This window comes from Mycteria americana, chromosome 6 (genome assembly GCF_035582795.1).
Source record: "Mycteria americana isolate JAX WOST 10 ecotype Jacksonville Zoo and Gardens chromosome 6, USCA_MyAme_1.0, whole genome shotgun sequence".
Lineage (NCBI taxonomy): Eukaryota > Metazoa > Chordata > Aves > Ciconiiformes > Ciconiidae > Mycteria > Mycteria americana.
The window spans coordinates 53,255,265-53,272,333 of NC_134370.1; the positions used below are offsets into that span (position 1 = coordinate 53,255,265).

Genomic DNA, 17,069 nt, shown 5'->3' on the forward strand with positions numbered 1-17,069 from the left:
AGAATTCAAGTATTAAAGACAAATTGCAGATTGCAATTAGGAAATATTCCAATGGCAAAGCACAGGATATTTGTTTGACTGTGGCTTTCCTCTTATGTCATTAATTCCTTTAACTTACTACAAATTGTGAAGATTACTCTCAATATATTAAATTATTACTTTTTTAGGACAAGAAGATTCATTACTATTGTGTTTGGATTTGGTGTTATTTACAGTGAACAATTTCTATGTAAATAATGTAGCATAGACTGCTTCATACAGCTGTGTGAAAAAATGCTTTTTTTGGTTAATAATCCAAGTAGGAGATTTTTTTTTACAATTTTTTGTGGATCTGCTGTAAATACCTCATCTAAATAAACACATGGTTAGAAAGAGGTAGATTTAAATGCTAGTAGAAAAATTCTGTACTTAGTCAATACAGTTTTTAATTGGTAAAAATTGCATGTTTTTGAAGGAAACCAGTTTGGAAAAATCATTTACTTAGCAAGAGACTGTCATGATTGATGATTGATTTGGCATTTAGAAACAAATTAAAGGCAAGAAAGGTCCAGTTCTTTAAACTTTCCAAACCTTTGAATTTCTATTTAGCATATTGTGATGTCTCAAGCAGTAAGTAATTGTTATTGCAATTAACTCCCTAAAAACTGTTTCATGTATTACTAGCAATCCTAATCTGTCAGGGATACTTGACTACTTTAGTCATGGAAGAGAGCTTGAGTTACGTTCTGTTCAACAATTACATGTAGATGTATGATTAATATGGGTAGAAAACCTTGAGTTTAAAATAGTGCATGTACTGTCATTCTAGACTGCTGTATATTTAGCAGGATAAATGTTACGAGCAGCTGTTAACAGACAACACTCTTTGGTACCATTTTTTTGTAATCAATTGACAACATGCATAATGCTATTAAATCCAGTTATGCTTGAGAACTGCATAAGATATAAATAAATCTTCCTCTCTTGCACATCCTTCTCCCACTGCCCCCAAATTTTTAATTTTTAACAGTGGATTTATAGTCAAAAGGTTTCCCTGACTTCCCACACTGTCTTTTTCTTTGTGTGTACATCTGTCTGCATTCTTTTTTTATGCTACTCCTCAGAGGATGCAAAAGGCGGCTAAAATCAAGAAAAAAGCGGTGTGTAAACTGTTTTTCTTGAATGCTAATGTTTACTTACATTTTTGTTGTACTTGTTCTCCATGGAATGTTGTGTCTTTCATTATGGGTCCTCATAAAGTTGTCATTTTGGTTTCTTCTTTGTTAAGTAGTAGAACACTGGATGGAATAAAATGAACTAATTGTCTTCATTGTTCATTTGCTGGAGTGCGTGTCTGCTGCTCTTCTGTTGAATACTTGTGATTTGTTTAGTCCAGATATACAGCCAATGTTATCCAGGAGATTTTTTTTAATGTAATGCTTATTTTTGTTTTACTAACCAAAGCAGCAAGATGTATTTCCTGTGCCTGTGACTTACTGTATATTTATTAAATTATTGTTGATATTTAAAAACAAATAAAATAAATTTACCAGGTAGTAGCTGGAACAATTCATACAGGAGACATTTCACTCAGTTAAAAACTACACTTCAGCTAACTAAATACAGTTGACAAAAATATCACTAAAATTAATCTTGTTCTTTTTGATAGTCTTGGATGAAAGCAATGCAAGTAATCTCTGCCAAAGTATGTGCTTGCTTTGTATTTTGCTGGATGAGACTTAATTCAAATAAAATTAAACTGAATGAATTATAGGCATAGCTAAGCCTTTATAACTACAGAAGAGAGCAGCAAACACATCATTCTTCCTTGCACTGTTTCATTGAAGAACCAGTCTTTGACCTGGAGACTGATGCCTGCCTTTAGGACAGGGTGATACAGTCTGTGGCCATTTTATTCTGAGGCTGCTAACATGGGTGCTGCTAAATACCAGTTGCAATAGTGCACTGTGGAGAAGTAGCCTGGAGGAATAAATAGGTTCCTGCTGGAACTCAGAGTATTAGGTAAGCTCTTGGATGATGCTTCAGTGAGAGATAGCAGCTGCTTTGCCACTTTCTCTCCTGTTTTCTCACGTGGGCAGAGCCAGGACTCACACTTAGGAAACCATATGGCATTACACTGTAATCCCACATGCTCTGTGACCATATTCTCTAATGGGATATGGAACTGTTTCCCTAGTGAGCAGTGCTCAGAAGTTGAGGTCTAAAAGTCAGCTGATGGCTTTCTGTAATATGAGAGAAATATTAGTTCAGCGCTCAGTTCTTTATTTTCTAGGAAAAAACTAAACTAAAAATCTAAAAAAACCTAAAACCCACCACAGTACTGAGTACCAGCTTGCACTTTTTTTGGTGAGCTCACTGAAGATGGTATGGGCTAAGCAACTGATGGGGAGTAAGTCACTTTCTCAATTCCAGTGCCTCAAGTACTGAAGTGCATTGATGAGACAGTGGGGAAGGAACAGCCATACTCTTTCTCCTGTTCTGGCTATAAATAGAGAATTTTAGTACTCGAGCTGTCAGTCCCACGGGCTCTGAAAATTTACTTTTACCCACTAAATCAGAGTATGCTTCACTCTTTCTATGCAATAAATGCATTCTTTGCATGTATTTAGAAACACCTTTGAATAGCTGTCTTTGTAGTGGTTTAACAGTGCGATTGCCTCACATCACATTATGCTTGAAGCGATCAGTGAATCTGTCATTCTAAAGAGGAAATTAAAATTCCCCTTGTAACAAAGCATCTGTCTTTTAGACTTCAGAGGGAGATTCCCAGGCCTTGACTGAAGTGGATCTGTTCATCTCCACACAGCGAATCAAAGTTTTAAATGCAGACACACAGGTAAGTTATGATTAAAACTCTTAAAGTATAATGAATGTTAAATTAGACTGCGCTCATATACTATTAGTGGGGAACTTTACTAAATTTGGATAAATTCACTGTTGTGAGAATACTCAGAAAGAGCAGTGTTAGATCTGCTGTTGTAACACTTGCCATTTGCCAGTATAGTAATACTGACACCATTTTTGCTTATTTGATGTATTGGAAAATGTATGCATGTTACTGAGATCTATAATTCAATTTAGGAAAAGATTCAAAAGTCTTTCAGATTGCATGTACCCTATTTCTCTGAAACAGCTTCAGTACCCAAATTTACAGTCTAACAGGGAAGTCATTTGCTGCTTTGATTAAGCTATTCGTATCTTGCCATTTTTTAAATTTAACCTCCAATTTTTCCGTAAATTACATCTGAGCTACCATCCTCTTTGCCTAAGGTAAATTATTAATTATTCATATTAAAGAAGCATCTGGAGACCACAGCAATAATCAGCCTCATCTTCTAGGAGTACATATATATATTCAATAAGAGGCTATCTTCATAAGAAGGAATTTTTTTAAGGAATTTACAATTAAATACATATAATTTATACATAGATCTCAATATTTGATATAATAATCTCACAAGATCTTGTAGACTTTGATCATACTTACAGAAAGTCTTTAAATTTTCATTCTTATGAGAGGCTTTGAAAAGGGAAATTTTAGTGACATTTTTTGCTTTAGTTTTCACTAAAAAACTGCACTGTATGCAGCTAACAGCAGTTGAAAAATGGTAAGACCTCAAGTTACATTAAAGAACAAACCATTTAGAAAGTGCTTAGTTAAGCTAGATATAGCCAAACTAGAAAATTAATCTTGTAGTATTTGGAAAAATGGTTAGAGCAACCTTATGCTATCCTTTCAATGATAACTCTTCCAGAACTTATAAAGGTAATATTTAGTCTTTTTTTTTTTTAGTAGCAGAACAGACCAAGGATTATAGGTAAGTTTAACTGTCAGAAAGATAGCAGAGCAAACAAACCCTTTGTAGGCAGTTTGTGAGTACACATGAGCAAGAGTCAGCACAGATTTGTCTAAAGTAAATCATGTCAAATCAATCGTTTTCTTTTGTGACAGGGAATATATTTGTCCATGGCACAGAATCAGCACACATCACCTATTGACTTAAATAAGACTTTTATCTCATATAATATTTTCTAGATTATATGATCTAGATACAAGCAAGCTAAAAAAATTTCTGAGAGTGTACTTATTTCTGATATATTGCCATATAGATGGCAGTATAAAGAGATAAAGAGCAGAGGGAGGCTCACAAGCATGTTTCCTTGATGTAGTATTGTTCAATATTTTCATAAACAACTTGGAAGATGGAAAGAGAAAATGGTTATTGAACTTTTATCTTGGTGTATAAGATCAGAGTTCAGAAATATCATGGCTAACTGAAGAAATGAGCTGAAACTATAGGAGATAATTTCAATAAAGACAAATGTAGCACTCTATATTTAGGATTTTGTTTTGTTTTCAATTAGTATATAATTTGTTTTTCTAACAATGCAAACCATGAGGCACCTACATCTTCCTGAAATTTAAGAGAGCATTACTATCTTTTAATGTGAGGGTAATGATAGTATCTCCAGGAAACGGATTATTTTTCTTTTAACATAAGCAGATGTCCTTGAGGTGTCCTTGAGTAGAACCCCCAAGAGATGGAGCCATACGAGGAGTGGAATATCCCATCTAACATGGGCAGCAGTATTTACAATCTGCCATCCATAAATTGATGGATTTCATCAATGATAACTGCATTTCATCCATGATAACCAATACCACTATTTGTTATGGCTCAGCCTTTTTTTGACCTCATGGTAAATGTGCATCATCCAAAGAGTACATTATCAAAGCTTATGACTACTTTTTGCATTAGCAGAAAATAAAATGCTAGTAATTATCAGTGTAAAGATGACTACATTATTGATAAATGAACAGCTACAGTTTATAGTTGGAATGTATGGCAGTAAATAGGTAAGTTCTCTTTGTGGATTATGGATTAATCTTAGCCACTCTTTCCCTTCTTTAAATAGTTCAGCATTTCAGCTGAACAACAACCCTTTAAAAAATAAAAAAGGAAAGTCCTTTGAGGCAGATCATAAACACTGTCAAAGTAACTGTTATCTTATTCTCCTGATTCCCCTGACATTTCTAGTGATATAAAATGCAATGCACCATGAGGAATGGTGTCTAGTATGAGCTGTTCAACCTGATGAAAATAGCAATATTGGAAATTATTATAATTACAAGCTCTCTGGCATTTGCCCTGGGTTTTTGGCTTTCTTTTTTTTTACAGTGAGTCTTTCAGAGAGCTGTAAGAGACTTATTCCCATGACTTTTTAGCATTGCTGTCGGCATGCTTTTGCATTTTTGGCTTGGTAATATTTTTCAGTGCTAGTGAAGTTTCCTGACTGGTGTAATTACCACAGGTCTATTTCAGCTGGTGTAGCAGCTGGCAGAGACAATCTGTTCTTTCATGGCTTTATCAATTATATAAAACCTATTTCTGCAGTGTGCCATCCGTGTTTTAATGCGTCTGTAGTGTTGTATAGCTCACATGAGGTAGCAGCTAATTTAAAATGTAAAATTCTCAGTTAAAAAGTGACATGCAGCAGGGTTCAAAGTGCTGAGTAGCACCAGTAAGGTATATTGCGATGTTGGAGCAGAGCCAGCTCTGGTGATTGTGTTGCTCTCAGCAACACTAGGAAATGGCACCCCTGCCACTTTTTAGTTGCATATGCATTTAGTTACCGAATACATTCAGCCCAAGTTGACCACCTGTTTAGTAGATGTGGCAGAAGCAACCTTAGGTTTGGCCACACGCCTGCTTCATATGAGAGCAATTCTTCCCTGACTGCCGCAGCTTTACAGGCTTGCAGTCAGTGCACAAAACCAGCAGAAATATCGCAGCAGCCTCTCCTGTCTTCTTGCTCATTCAGCGAAGAGAAGCTGGGAGTGAAGCAACTGGGAAAACTAACAGAGAAAAAGATAGATATAGAGGTCAAATGTGTATGTGCAGAGCCTCTGGTAGATGATTGGTTCCATAAAATCTTCTGAGGTGTTAGGCTGTCTAATTCACACTCCCACAGGACTACATCACTTGAAAGCTTGGTAAATGCTTAGGTTTTCCTCCTTCAGGTGTTCTTTGGATTTCAAGAGGGACAACAAACGGGATTCTAAAAGAGTTCCTTAGAAAGGAGGGGAGATTCTGAGAATGGGGAATCTGGACAGGAGAAGATAGAACAGGGGTTTTGAAAAAGGCCAAGAGAGAGGCTGAATTTCTAAGGACAAATACAAGGATGACAAGGATGGAATGGATGGAAGTAGAAAAGAGATGAGGGAAAGAATAGAGAAGCAGATGGGCAGAGATGGAGGGATTCATGGGAAAGTAACAAAGGAGGAGAGAGGGTGAAAATGAGATAATGGTAATGGAAAATAGAGTGGAATGGAATATGGAGTGAGAAAGGAAAAAGTCAAGTCACAAGTAAGTCAAAAGTAAAGACATGTTTACAGTCACTATATATTATTTGCCTTATTCCTAATTGTAATTGCATTAGACAGGAAAAAGGTGGGAGAGAGTGGGGGAATGACTGCTTTCAACCCTACAAGGGGAAAATACAGAAAAACCTTTGAATAACTTCTGTGTGATGATAAGGACAGAAAGATTTTCTTGGCAGGTGAGATTAAATGCATTCATTTTCCCAGTCCATTCACTCTTGTGCACACTGCATGTATGATTACACCCTTACAGAATACTTAGTGCAGTGCAGACTGCTGAAAAGCAATTATCTCTGCAGAAAAGCAATTATCTCTGCAGAGCTCCCAAGATCCTGCTGAGAGATGTCCATTATAAAACATTTTTCCATACCGAGAGAAGTGCTATAAATCCTACTGAGCCCCTGCAACCCTTGAGACACCCCCCAAACCATCTCTTAACCATCATCACTTTTCATAGTTTAGAGATAAGCATAGAACATTTTATTTCAAGCCTGAGAAGAATCATTACAATAATTTTATGGGTAGTGATTCTCTTCAGTAAGACAGGTGGTTCTAAGAAACAATGATTATTTATATTTTTCTCTCTCTGTCAAGTTAAATTGTACTTAAATTCCTAAAACAATTCCTCTTGTTGAGGAACAATCTTTCTCTCTTAGTGGCTGTGCAGTGGGATATTCTGATACATATCAAAAGCCACTAGCAAATAATTTAAGAAAAAACAAACAAACAAACAAAAGGCCTTCTTAGTTAAAAACCAAACCAAACCAAACAAAAAACCTGTAGTCAATTTTTTCTTTCTTCACATTAGAAATATCCACATATATATCCAAGTGGATGCCAAAAGCAGCAAAGACAACCTCAGTCTTGGCCAAGAACCAAAGATATGTTGGACACCAGAAAGCAATTTACTGACTTAAAACTAACAGAAATCAGGAAGTAAAATGAAACAAATTGTTTCAATAATAAATATTTTTTAATTCCAGTTCATACAGAATTTGGTGGATGTTTTTAGCTCTTTGGGGGGGAGGGGAGGGGACATCCTAAGCTAGTTCAATTGATAAAACTATTATGCTTCTGGTTGTTTCCAATTTGAGCAATAAATAAAAAGTCTGGAAAACCCTCCAAACTGACCAATGACCCCAGCAAGAAGGAATTTTCAGACGGTACCTTTCTGTTTCTTAAAGAAGAGAACAGTTCATCTCTACAATGGCAAAATATGTAAAGAAATTATAGAAAACAAAGCTAACAAAGCATGACTTGGAGGCAATTTCTTGGTCTTTGTTTCAATAGAAAGCTTTATCTTAATTAAGTACTTAGCATAAGGTTTTAAAGTAAGCAGCATCCAATTTAAGAAAGCTATAAAGCTCAGGTTTGAAATGTCTGATAAAAATAGGATTTGGACTCTTTTTTGCTTTAAAAAAAGGATGTGCAACCAATGGCAACAGATTGGATTCAGTACAGCACACCAGCCACGTCTGAGAGCTGAATTAATTACCCTGGCAGCCTGATATTGAAATTACCTCTCATGAGCCTCCCGCAGTCTCCTCTTTGTCACCCAAGAAGTGCACACATCGTGTGACCATTGTAACAGGACACAGCAAAGTAGAGTCTGGCTTTGTTTGAAACAGAAGGAGCAAAGGCTGACTGCTCCAAGTACAGAGGACGAGCACCTCAAGTCAGATGGTGATATGTGGGCAGTAGGGGGGTGAGGAGGGACAGCACAGTCACATAGTGAACAGCAACATAGAGTCCTTGAAGGTCCTCAGGAAAAAATGTACATCATCACTGCCTTAAAATACCATTTTATGGCTTCTATGGGTCCTTATAGCTAGGAGGCTTTTTCTAATATTTTGTCTAAATTGTCAACATATCTGCCAGATAAGCATTACTAACATAAGTTATGTTACCTTTTTTTCCTAGGAAGATTTCTCTTCCTCCGTAATTATACACAGACTTCAGTAATAGTGACTTTTTTCAAGGCACTTAAAGGTAGTACAGTCAATCAGATTATTTGATTGCAGAAGCATCCCTAAAGCTCTCATTTTAAACCTAAAAGGTTCTTACCATTATGGAGCATCTTCCATAGCAACACGCCTTTCTGGGAACTTAGAGAAGTTGTGGCTTTTTATTTATTTTTGTTTAAAAAAAACCTAAAGGAGAAATCCGGTTGCTTATACAGTATCTTGAATAAAACCTGTATGAAGGTACAAATAATTGTTGAAAACATTAGTGTAAACAAGTATATAATTTTGTTTGTCTTTGCAGTCCTAAATATATCAAAATCCTTTGAAATTATCACTGTAGCAATGTCACATACATTGTTTTATTAAAATAACATTATTTTACATATAGAAACCTTGTAATGAAAATGAGACTGCTAGCTGTTGAGCCACATTAATTTATTCATACTTAATGCTGAGTTCAGAAATAATAAAACTTACTACAAGTTTATACTTAGTGGTGCACGGAAACTGTTACAAAATGTCCTTGAAGGTTCTTCCTTCTGGGACCTCATTGCTCTTTTACACAAGAAACAATTGATAGAACCATGAACTGGAGATGGAATCAAAAGATGAAATAGTATATATCTGAAATAAAACTACAAATATGCACTCAGTTTTCATTTGTCCAAGGCAACTCAATACTTAATCAAAGCCACTGAATATTGATATGAGAGATAATGATATGATACGAGTTTTCCTGTGAGAGAAACATTTGGAAGTAGTAGGTTGAGATTTCCCTGCTAATAGCAGAAAGTAAAATAAGAGTTTAAAAGGCTAAAGTAATTAAAAGGATGCAGAGCTCAGGGATTTGAGATGGAGGCAGGAAGTTTCAAGACTTTTTATATTTAGTACTCTTCATGGTGTTCTTACATAAGAAATGTTCATTAGGGTGAAGCTTGGACAAGTTTCCACTTAAAATCATTCTCACAGGCAGCGGCTCTTCTGAGTTGAGTTCTCCCAGCACAACTGAATTGGCAGCCTAATGACATTGCCTGGAATAGGATTTTGACTGTGAGCCCAGACACTAAACCAGTTCCCTCCAAACTGATCTGAGATATGTAGGTAGCCAGAAAAAAGTATTAAAAATTCTGCCTACAGAGAAGGTGAAATACTGCCTTCATAGCTCTACAAAGAAAGTACCACTTTGATGTATATGAGAAAATGCTACCTTAGATATTATTGCTATTATAGGACATGATTAAAAAAAAATTGGGAAATTATAAAATTTTCTCATATACATATGAATTCCCTAAAACTTGTTCCGTCATTGTGAAATGGATCTGCTTCATTCAGCAAAACCAATACAAAAGGAAAACATAATTTTCCAACAGTATGAAAATGGTTATAAAACATTAGTATAGATCTTTATTATTGCTTTACAGTAGCAACCATGTTGTATTTGCTCAAGCAACACTGCCACTGAAGCCAATTTCTTGAACAGCCACCATGCCTTCAGTTGGAGTTCGGGCCCATTGACTGCGTAGAGAACATCAGATCTGGGCCCATAGAAAGCACGTCTGTAGCTTTTGTCATTCTCAAGCAATAGGCCATCAAGGAGAGGGAAGATGCAGCGTTTGTAGAATAACAGCAGGCATGAAGAACAACTTTATTTCTCTTGCTTTATGTAGGAAACAATGATGGATCATGCGCTGCGCACAATCTCATATATTGCCGATATTGGTAACATTGTGGTTTTAATGGCGCGACGCCGCATGCCAAGATCAGCTTCTCAAGACTGTATTGAAACAACACCTGGTGCCCAGGAAGGAAAAAAGCAATACAAAATGATATGCCATGTCTTTGAATCAGAGGATGTAAGTAAATGGAATTAAATTCATTTAAACAACGTGTGTCATTTACAGAATCTCTGAAATTACATCTAATTTCTTGAATGGATCTTTGTTGTCAATAATCTTTTCTGATTGAAGCTACAGGTAATCTGTAGAAATGTTAGCCAGTTGTTTGTCCATATTCATATCTCTTTTCTGTCTCCACAAATTCATGTCTCAAATTCACATCTCCTCCTCAGTCACAAAATATCCACTGTTTGTCTCGTGTTATAGAATCATTTGTGTTCTTTCAACAACACTTTCCCAAATCCTTTAGTACCTAATTACTTGAATTGTCTGGAAGTCAATGGCCGCTCATGGCCAAAATTAATTTATGGGATATCAAATCGATCATTCATCCTGGATTGGATCCTTTAGTTCAGTGGGTTGGCACATAATGACACACATAAGCCTCCAGACACTTGGCAATGAGGTGAAACCTTTCTGGACCTCTTTCAAACTGAAGCCAAATTGCTGAGAACATCTACCAACTTGGTGGGCCTGGCACAAGGTTGCCCTCTACCCAGTCCTTATTCCCTCATGGCTTGCTTACCTGTAGTTGGTATACATACTCTCAAACATGCAACTTGATCCTTTGATGTTTAAGAACACATTCAGCTATTTATTTTTCAGTTCTCTTTTTTCATCCATAGCAAAGATTATGAATTAGAATTTTTATATAAATGCAACAGAGCTAAGAAAGTTTAGTTCTCTGTATTTATAGAAATTTTTCTTCATGGCCAGAAGAGTTTAGCAATTCTTAAGTAAAAGGCTAAGAAGAACTCATTCTCACTACTGTCTCAGAACATCTATACAACAGAAAGCATAATTTCAGTCATTTTATGCCATAAAGAGAGATCTGATACCATATTAGCCCTAAACCACTTTTTGTTAAAATTCCATTTAAAAAAAGGAGTGACCACTTCAGAATTTAGGTTCTAATTTTCACTTGCATCGGAAATACCAAAAGATGAAAGAACTTGGAGCCATTCTTAAAATAGGATTGCAGAAGTAGTGGTTGCAAAAGAGTTCTGTACATCTCTGCTGCATCCTGTTTCACCCCTGTGAAAAGTACTGGTGTGCCATGCCCTTACCTCTTGTAGCAAAGGAAGATAACCTTGCTTTACTGCTATTGTACATCCAGGTTTGTTTTTTGTAGCGATATAGCTATTTGTGTCTGAAGTGGCAGACCAGGGGACTTCATAAAACATTTATGGAAAAAAATACCAAGCTACTAAAACAGAAAAAGCAAAATTTGTTGTCTGTTTCTAACTTGACAGTTGAGATACAGGTATTAGTAATAGGCAGTACTAAACATTTCTGACCATCGTTATATAGGAACAGCTTTAAATATAATTTCTGTCATACTAATTAAAAAACAATTGAGTTCTTCAGTTCAGACAGTCATAACTCATAGGTTGCATATTTTTTGAGCTAAGCAATCATTTTCATTATTTTAAAGCAATTAAGCCTGTGAAGGAGAAATGGCATTGTCTAAAGGTTAGAGTGCTAGACTGGGATTGTTCTCAGACCTAGTATCTCAGCTCTGCCACTGCTTTGCTGGGGTGATCTTTTCAAGCAACTTACTTACATTATCTCTGAGTTGTACATAATGCTGAAGACTTTCATAAACGTCCATAAAAACTTGGAGATATAGATGAAATGAAGATGCGAGAACTGGCTGTTACTAGCAGTAATAGAATAGAATATGACATCTAGACATGTTTGTTTTGAGAATGTAGAATGGAGGCAAAAGCAAAGGACTAACTACAGAGAAAGCAATGGCAGTGGAGATCGAAAAAAGAAGTCAATAAGGACTGGTGATAAACTTTAAAAATGGAACGATATAAAAATGTTCTTGATGACTTCTGTCCTACCACACTACTACAAATCTCTTGGTATATTGATAAGATTTGAAAAGATGTTTTAAAATATGAAGGAACGATTTGTGACTGGCTAGGCTAATTATGTCCTTGATTTTCTAAAATAATTTTCCAATCAAGCAGGTTGGTGCTTTTGTGTACTGCAGCAGAAATGAAATAAGAAAACCACCTTTTAGCATGTGCATCTGATTGGTAGATTGCAAAAAGATTTAGATTTACAATGTTGTCCAGAAAACCCTATGCATTCAGAATGCATTTAGCATGTACCTACTGTCTAAGAAAGCATGTTGCATTTCCAGCATAGTTTTATGGGTTTGATTAGTAATATTTTTAGGGAGTTACGTTGTAAGATGCAATTAACTTCTCTCAGATCATTGGGAGTTACTCATATCCCCTGATGACAGAATACAGTACCTGAAAACCACAAATATAAGAAACTCAACGTGGCATTCTCCTGTGAGCTGCACTAAACTCAGCATAGGAAAATAAAAAAAAAATTCAAGTGTAGAAAAAGTTGACTACAAATTCCGTTTATGTATCTCTACCTCTGTTTCTCTGTGTTCCAGTGCCATCTAGTGGAACAAGAAAGTAAATTTTACAGCACTTCAATAATTCTTTAATTAGTTGACTTTTGCAGTGTGCTGAATGTGCAAAGTTGTTAGTATTATCATCATCATCGTCGTCAGTTTCTGTAGATTTCTTTCTAATATATATATATATTTCTGACACATCCAAATACCAGTCACTGTAATGTTTCATTAATTGTACTCACTATAGAGTCCACTGTAATGGGAAGTCACCTTTTATTGCATACTGTAGTAAAATGCATGCACAGATAAGTGCTCCAAAAATTAATAAAGACACAGGGGATTTTGAAGAGTTGTTCTTAACATTAACATGCTATAGTCGTGTCTCTGGCTGCATTCTTGAAAACATCCCTGACATTGCTAGTCAAGGTGTTAATGGGAATAGCTATGGTAGACGTGCAACGGGTAAGTAGGGCTATTACTGGTTTGCTGGGAATATGAGACAGGTATCACGGCAGTAACAGGAGAGCAGATGGTTTTGTTGAAGCAGTGTTATCAGTCCTGTAAAACCAAGGTGGAGAAGCAGCAGGTGACACGACAACCAAAATCATCAGTGCATACATGTCTGCGAAGGCATGTGCAAGCAGAGCATCCATTCTTTCATCACTCCTGCAAATATACTGTGATCAGAAGCAGGGTTTGTCACAGTCTTTCTGTAAGCTCTGTTCCATGTTGGTACAAAGCCAGTACTCTCCAGTGTTTATTGGAATGAGTACATAAATAGCATATGGCTGCTTGCTACTGCAACGTACTGATGACAGGAGATCAGCAGGGTTTTTAAATGGAGTTTGCAATTTGATTTTGGATGTAATGGATTCTTTCTGTACAACTGACCTTAAAGTGACTTTATATCCCTACTAACTTAGCAGCTTTGCAGTATCCTTTATTTTGACTCTGTCTTAAAATCCGATCTCTCTTGTTTCTTATGCTTTCAGTGGTAAACTGTTTATCAGTCCTTTCTCTGAGCTCTGTTTTGTTCTACGTTCTAGGCACAGCTGATAGCTCAGTCAATTGGTCAGGCTTTCAGTGTGGCTTACCAAGAGTTTTTAAGAGCCAATGGAATTAACCCAGAGGATCTCAGTCAGAAAGAATACAGTGACATCATCAATACCCAAGAGATGTACAATGATGATCTCATACACTTTTCCAATTCAGAAAACTGCAAAGAGGTAAACTAGTTTTGGAATTTCATTTCAGATTGACCCATTTTTTTCAGAGGAATGTAGTTCTCATGGAAATATCTTTTGGCATGTTAAGGATGACTTTACATCTCAAGATGTGTTGCTTCATCAATACCATGCTACTAAAAGTAGCTTTATAAATTTTTAGAATTTCGTCTTTTCATTTTCAGGGTCTTTCTGCTTCCAAAACAGTAATAAAGTACATTTACATCTGACATAGCTAAGATCTTGTGCTATTCACAGTACACAGTGTAGGGTGTTCTTATATTTTACCAATGTATTGATACAGAAAGAGAGATGAAAATCCATTTTAATGCACATTGTAATTGATTTCTTACTTAATAGATACAAGGACCACAAGTCCAGGATGCTGTGGCACTGAGCAGGCCCGTTTCTCTTCCCCTATTAGAACACCAGCAAAACTGCCACGTGAAATGAAAACTGCCACGAGTTTCACACTCATAATGCATGAAAAGGCAAGAATTTCCCTTAAGTGCCCCAAGTTACATAAGTGTAACTGTTTACATTAGATTTTGGATGTAATGGATTCTTTCTGTACAACAGCCATATATTTCACATTTTACATTTCATACAGAAGTCACTGGGCATTCCAAATACTGGGCATTCCAAACCAGAATGTGGCAAGTGCAGTTGCAGCCAGATTCTGCTTTGCCTTATATTGCTGCAGTGTGATAGGGATTTGGCCCATGTTCCAAAGGTCAGAGTTTCTATGCTGAGTCCTAAAGCAATCTTACTTTGAGATGAACTGCAAATTGCTTCAGTCACAGCTTTCCTACTTCTACTCATTCTTCCTAGCATTACAGGTTCTTTTGTACAGCATGTGTGTTCTTGGGAAGACAGCATTTTTCACCTATACCTGCAGATGGAAAGGTTATGATTTGATGTGTAGTTTTATACATCTGCAGTCACTATATACCAGTAAAGTGTTTTCATGTGCATATAAGCATGACAAAATATTTCTCTTGTAGCAAACAAGGGAAAATTGAGTAGAACAAATCTTGGTTTAACTTAGAATCAGAACAGAAAAATATAAATGTGTCCCATTTCAAAGTGATTAAAAAGGTCGTTATTTTTGTGACACCTTTGTTTCTAATTGGCTTATGGATGTTTGAACAATGACAGAGTTGTGGCATACTGATTGGTTCAAAGCCTTGATAGATAGCTTCAACAAAAGTCAGCTGGCTTTTGTGATTCCCATAAGTACGGATGTCCCTGTCCTTCCACATTTGAAAGAAAACAATTCCCAGTATTTTGTAAAAGAGTATGTTCTCTACTTAAATGCTTACTCCTATTCTGTAAAAGTTGGATCAGCTATGATTACTGAACTGTTACCATCACCATATTTGAGGAGAAGTTGTCATTTACATTATATCAGCACATCAGGGATCTTAGATTAACAAGCTAGGCACAAGTATATTCAATAATGTTAATAATAATGATGTTAATAATAACAACAACAACAACAATAATCAAGAGATTCTTGCCTGAAAATAAGGACAGACAACCCCTGAGATCAAGAGACAACCTGAGCAGTGATGGCAGAAGTGGAGCTAAACTCAAGCCTGTGTTCCAGGCATTGCCTTAGCCACAAAATGTTACAGCCTCCCCTAGCTGCCAGGTTCCAAGAAGGATAAAAACTCCTTTGGCATTCATTCATTTCGTGTTCAGTTCCACCACTTCCTATAGAGTTAACCAATGTGTTAGTTTTTTGCTTCTTATAAGGACCTATATGACCTTCAACAAACGAGTGGAGAATACCCCTGAAAAGAATAGGTATGTGTTACACAGTTTTAACAGCACTTTTGAAGTCATGCTACTACCTAATGGCAAAGAACAGAATTCTTTTTGTAATTTGTAGATGTTATTCAGGAACAACTGAGATGCTAGTGCTAAATTTAGAAAAACTGAAGCAAAAACCATTTTTTTTTCTTTTTAATTGCAGCTCCAGCTAGAAAAACAGAAGGGAGAAATTCTTGGGGTAGTGATTGTGGAATCTGGATGGGGATCCATTCTACCCACCGTTATCCTGGCTAACATGATGAATGGAGGCCCTGCCGCCCGTTCAGGAAAACTAAGCATTGGAGACCAAATTATGTCCATTAATGGGACCAGTTTAGTTGGTCTACCTCTTGCAACATGCCAAGGGATCATAAAGGTACCCCGAACTTACAACTATATGCTGTAGATTGTAAGCCAGCAGAGATGTAATATTCTGACAAGCGACCCTGTAGATTTCCAGCAGATACGACTTTTCGTATCACTAAAAAAAAAAAAAAAAAAAAAAAACAAGTAATCTGTCATTAACAAAAAGTAGAATTAGAAACAAGATATTCAGGAGTGATAATGTACAGAAATTTAGGGCTGGAGAATTTGACTGCAGCTTTGTTACTGGACTGTAACAAACGAGGCCAGGTCTGAAAAACTTGCCTAAATTAAGTTACTTAGCTATCTTCAAAGTTTCAGGCTTCCCCACAGCCTCCAAATTAAAATCTGAGGATTAAAATCTACTATACTTCTTTGGCCTCCATGTAGATGAAATGGTTGGAGGCTGGTAGACTGCAGGGCAGATCAAGTGAGTATATGAAGATTCCCCAGACATGATGGCATCTCAGAATGCATTATCTTTAATCACTGAGACTAAAGCTAATGTCTGCAGATTTACCAAGAGCAGCAGTAGCAGGAGATTAATTAGCCAGATGCTGGTAAAGGGTAAGCAGTAGTTAGTTTTGTTTTTTCTTGAAAACTTTCTTGAAGCTTCTGTAGTAATTAAAGGCAAAGTTTTGATATGTTTGTTGGGCCAAATAGCTTGGGAATAAATGAAACAGAAAAATGTATCTCTAAGTTAACAACAGATTTCTATTAACTCTAGCTGTTCTTTCTCAGATCAGCTGCTTTACACTCCTGCAATTAGGAAATCACTAATGAAAGAGCAAATTAAGATCCATTTCAGAAATACTAACTTTTGGAATATCTTACAGGGTCTCAAGAATCAGACACAAGTCAAACTGAACATTGTCAGCTGTCCTCCTGTTACTACTGTCCTCATAAAACGGCCAGACTTAAAATACCAGCTGGGCTTCAGTGTACAGAATGGAATTGTAAGTTTCTGTGTTCAGTGATTGTTTTGGTTTTTTTTCTTTCAAGAAACACACTGAAGTACTGAAAAAATCCTTGCACATGACC

The 17,069-nt window shown here is 36.3% G+C and overlaps 2 protein-coding genes across 14 annotated transcripts in view; one reads left to right on the top strand and one right to left on the bottom strand.

Annotated features, from left to right (window-relative positions):
* The window catches only part of APBA2 (amyloid beta precursor protein binding family A member 2), a 110,379-nt gene that overhangs the window by 84,197 nt on the left and 9,113 nt on the right, over positions 1 to 17,069 (top strand). For all 13 annotated transcript variants that reach the window (XR_012776231.1, XM_075505865.1, XM_075505860.1 and 10 more), the window contains 5 exons: positions 2,750 to 2,836; positions 10,014 to 10,199; positions 13,674 to 13,853; positions 15,829 to 16,041; positions 16,865 to 16,984. Coding sequence is in view for 12 of the 13 variants with exons in the window: in XM_075505865.1 (XP_075361980.1) it covers positions 2,750 to 2,836; positions 10,014 to 10,199; positions 13,674 to 13,853; positions 15,829 to 16,041; positions 16,865 to 16,984 (786 nt within the window). In the remaining variant the exon portion in view is untranslated. The remainder of the gene's footprint in view (positions 1 to 2,749; positions 2,837 to 10,013; positions 10,200 to 13,673; positions 13,854 to 15,828; positions 16,042 to 16,864; positions 16,985 to 17,069) is intronic.
* ENTREP2 (endosomal transmembrane epsin interactor 2) overlaps positions 16,063 to 17,069 on the bottom strand; it is a 189,300-nt gene continuing 188,293 nt past the window's right edge. The window contains exon 14 of the transcript XR_012776232.1: positions 16,063 to 16,146. The gene's annotated coding sequence lies outside the window, so the exon portion shown is untranslated. The remainder of the gene's footprint in view (positions 16,147 to 17,069) is intronic.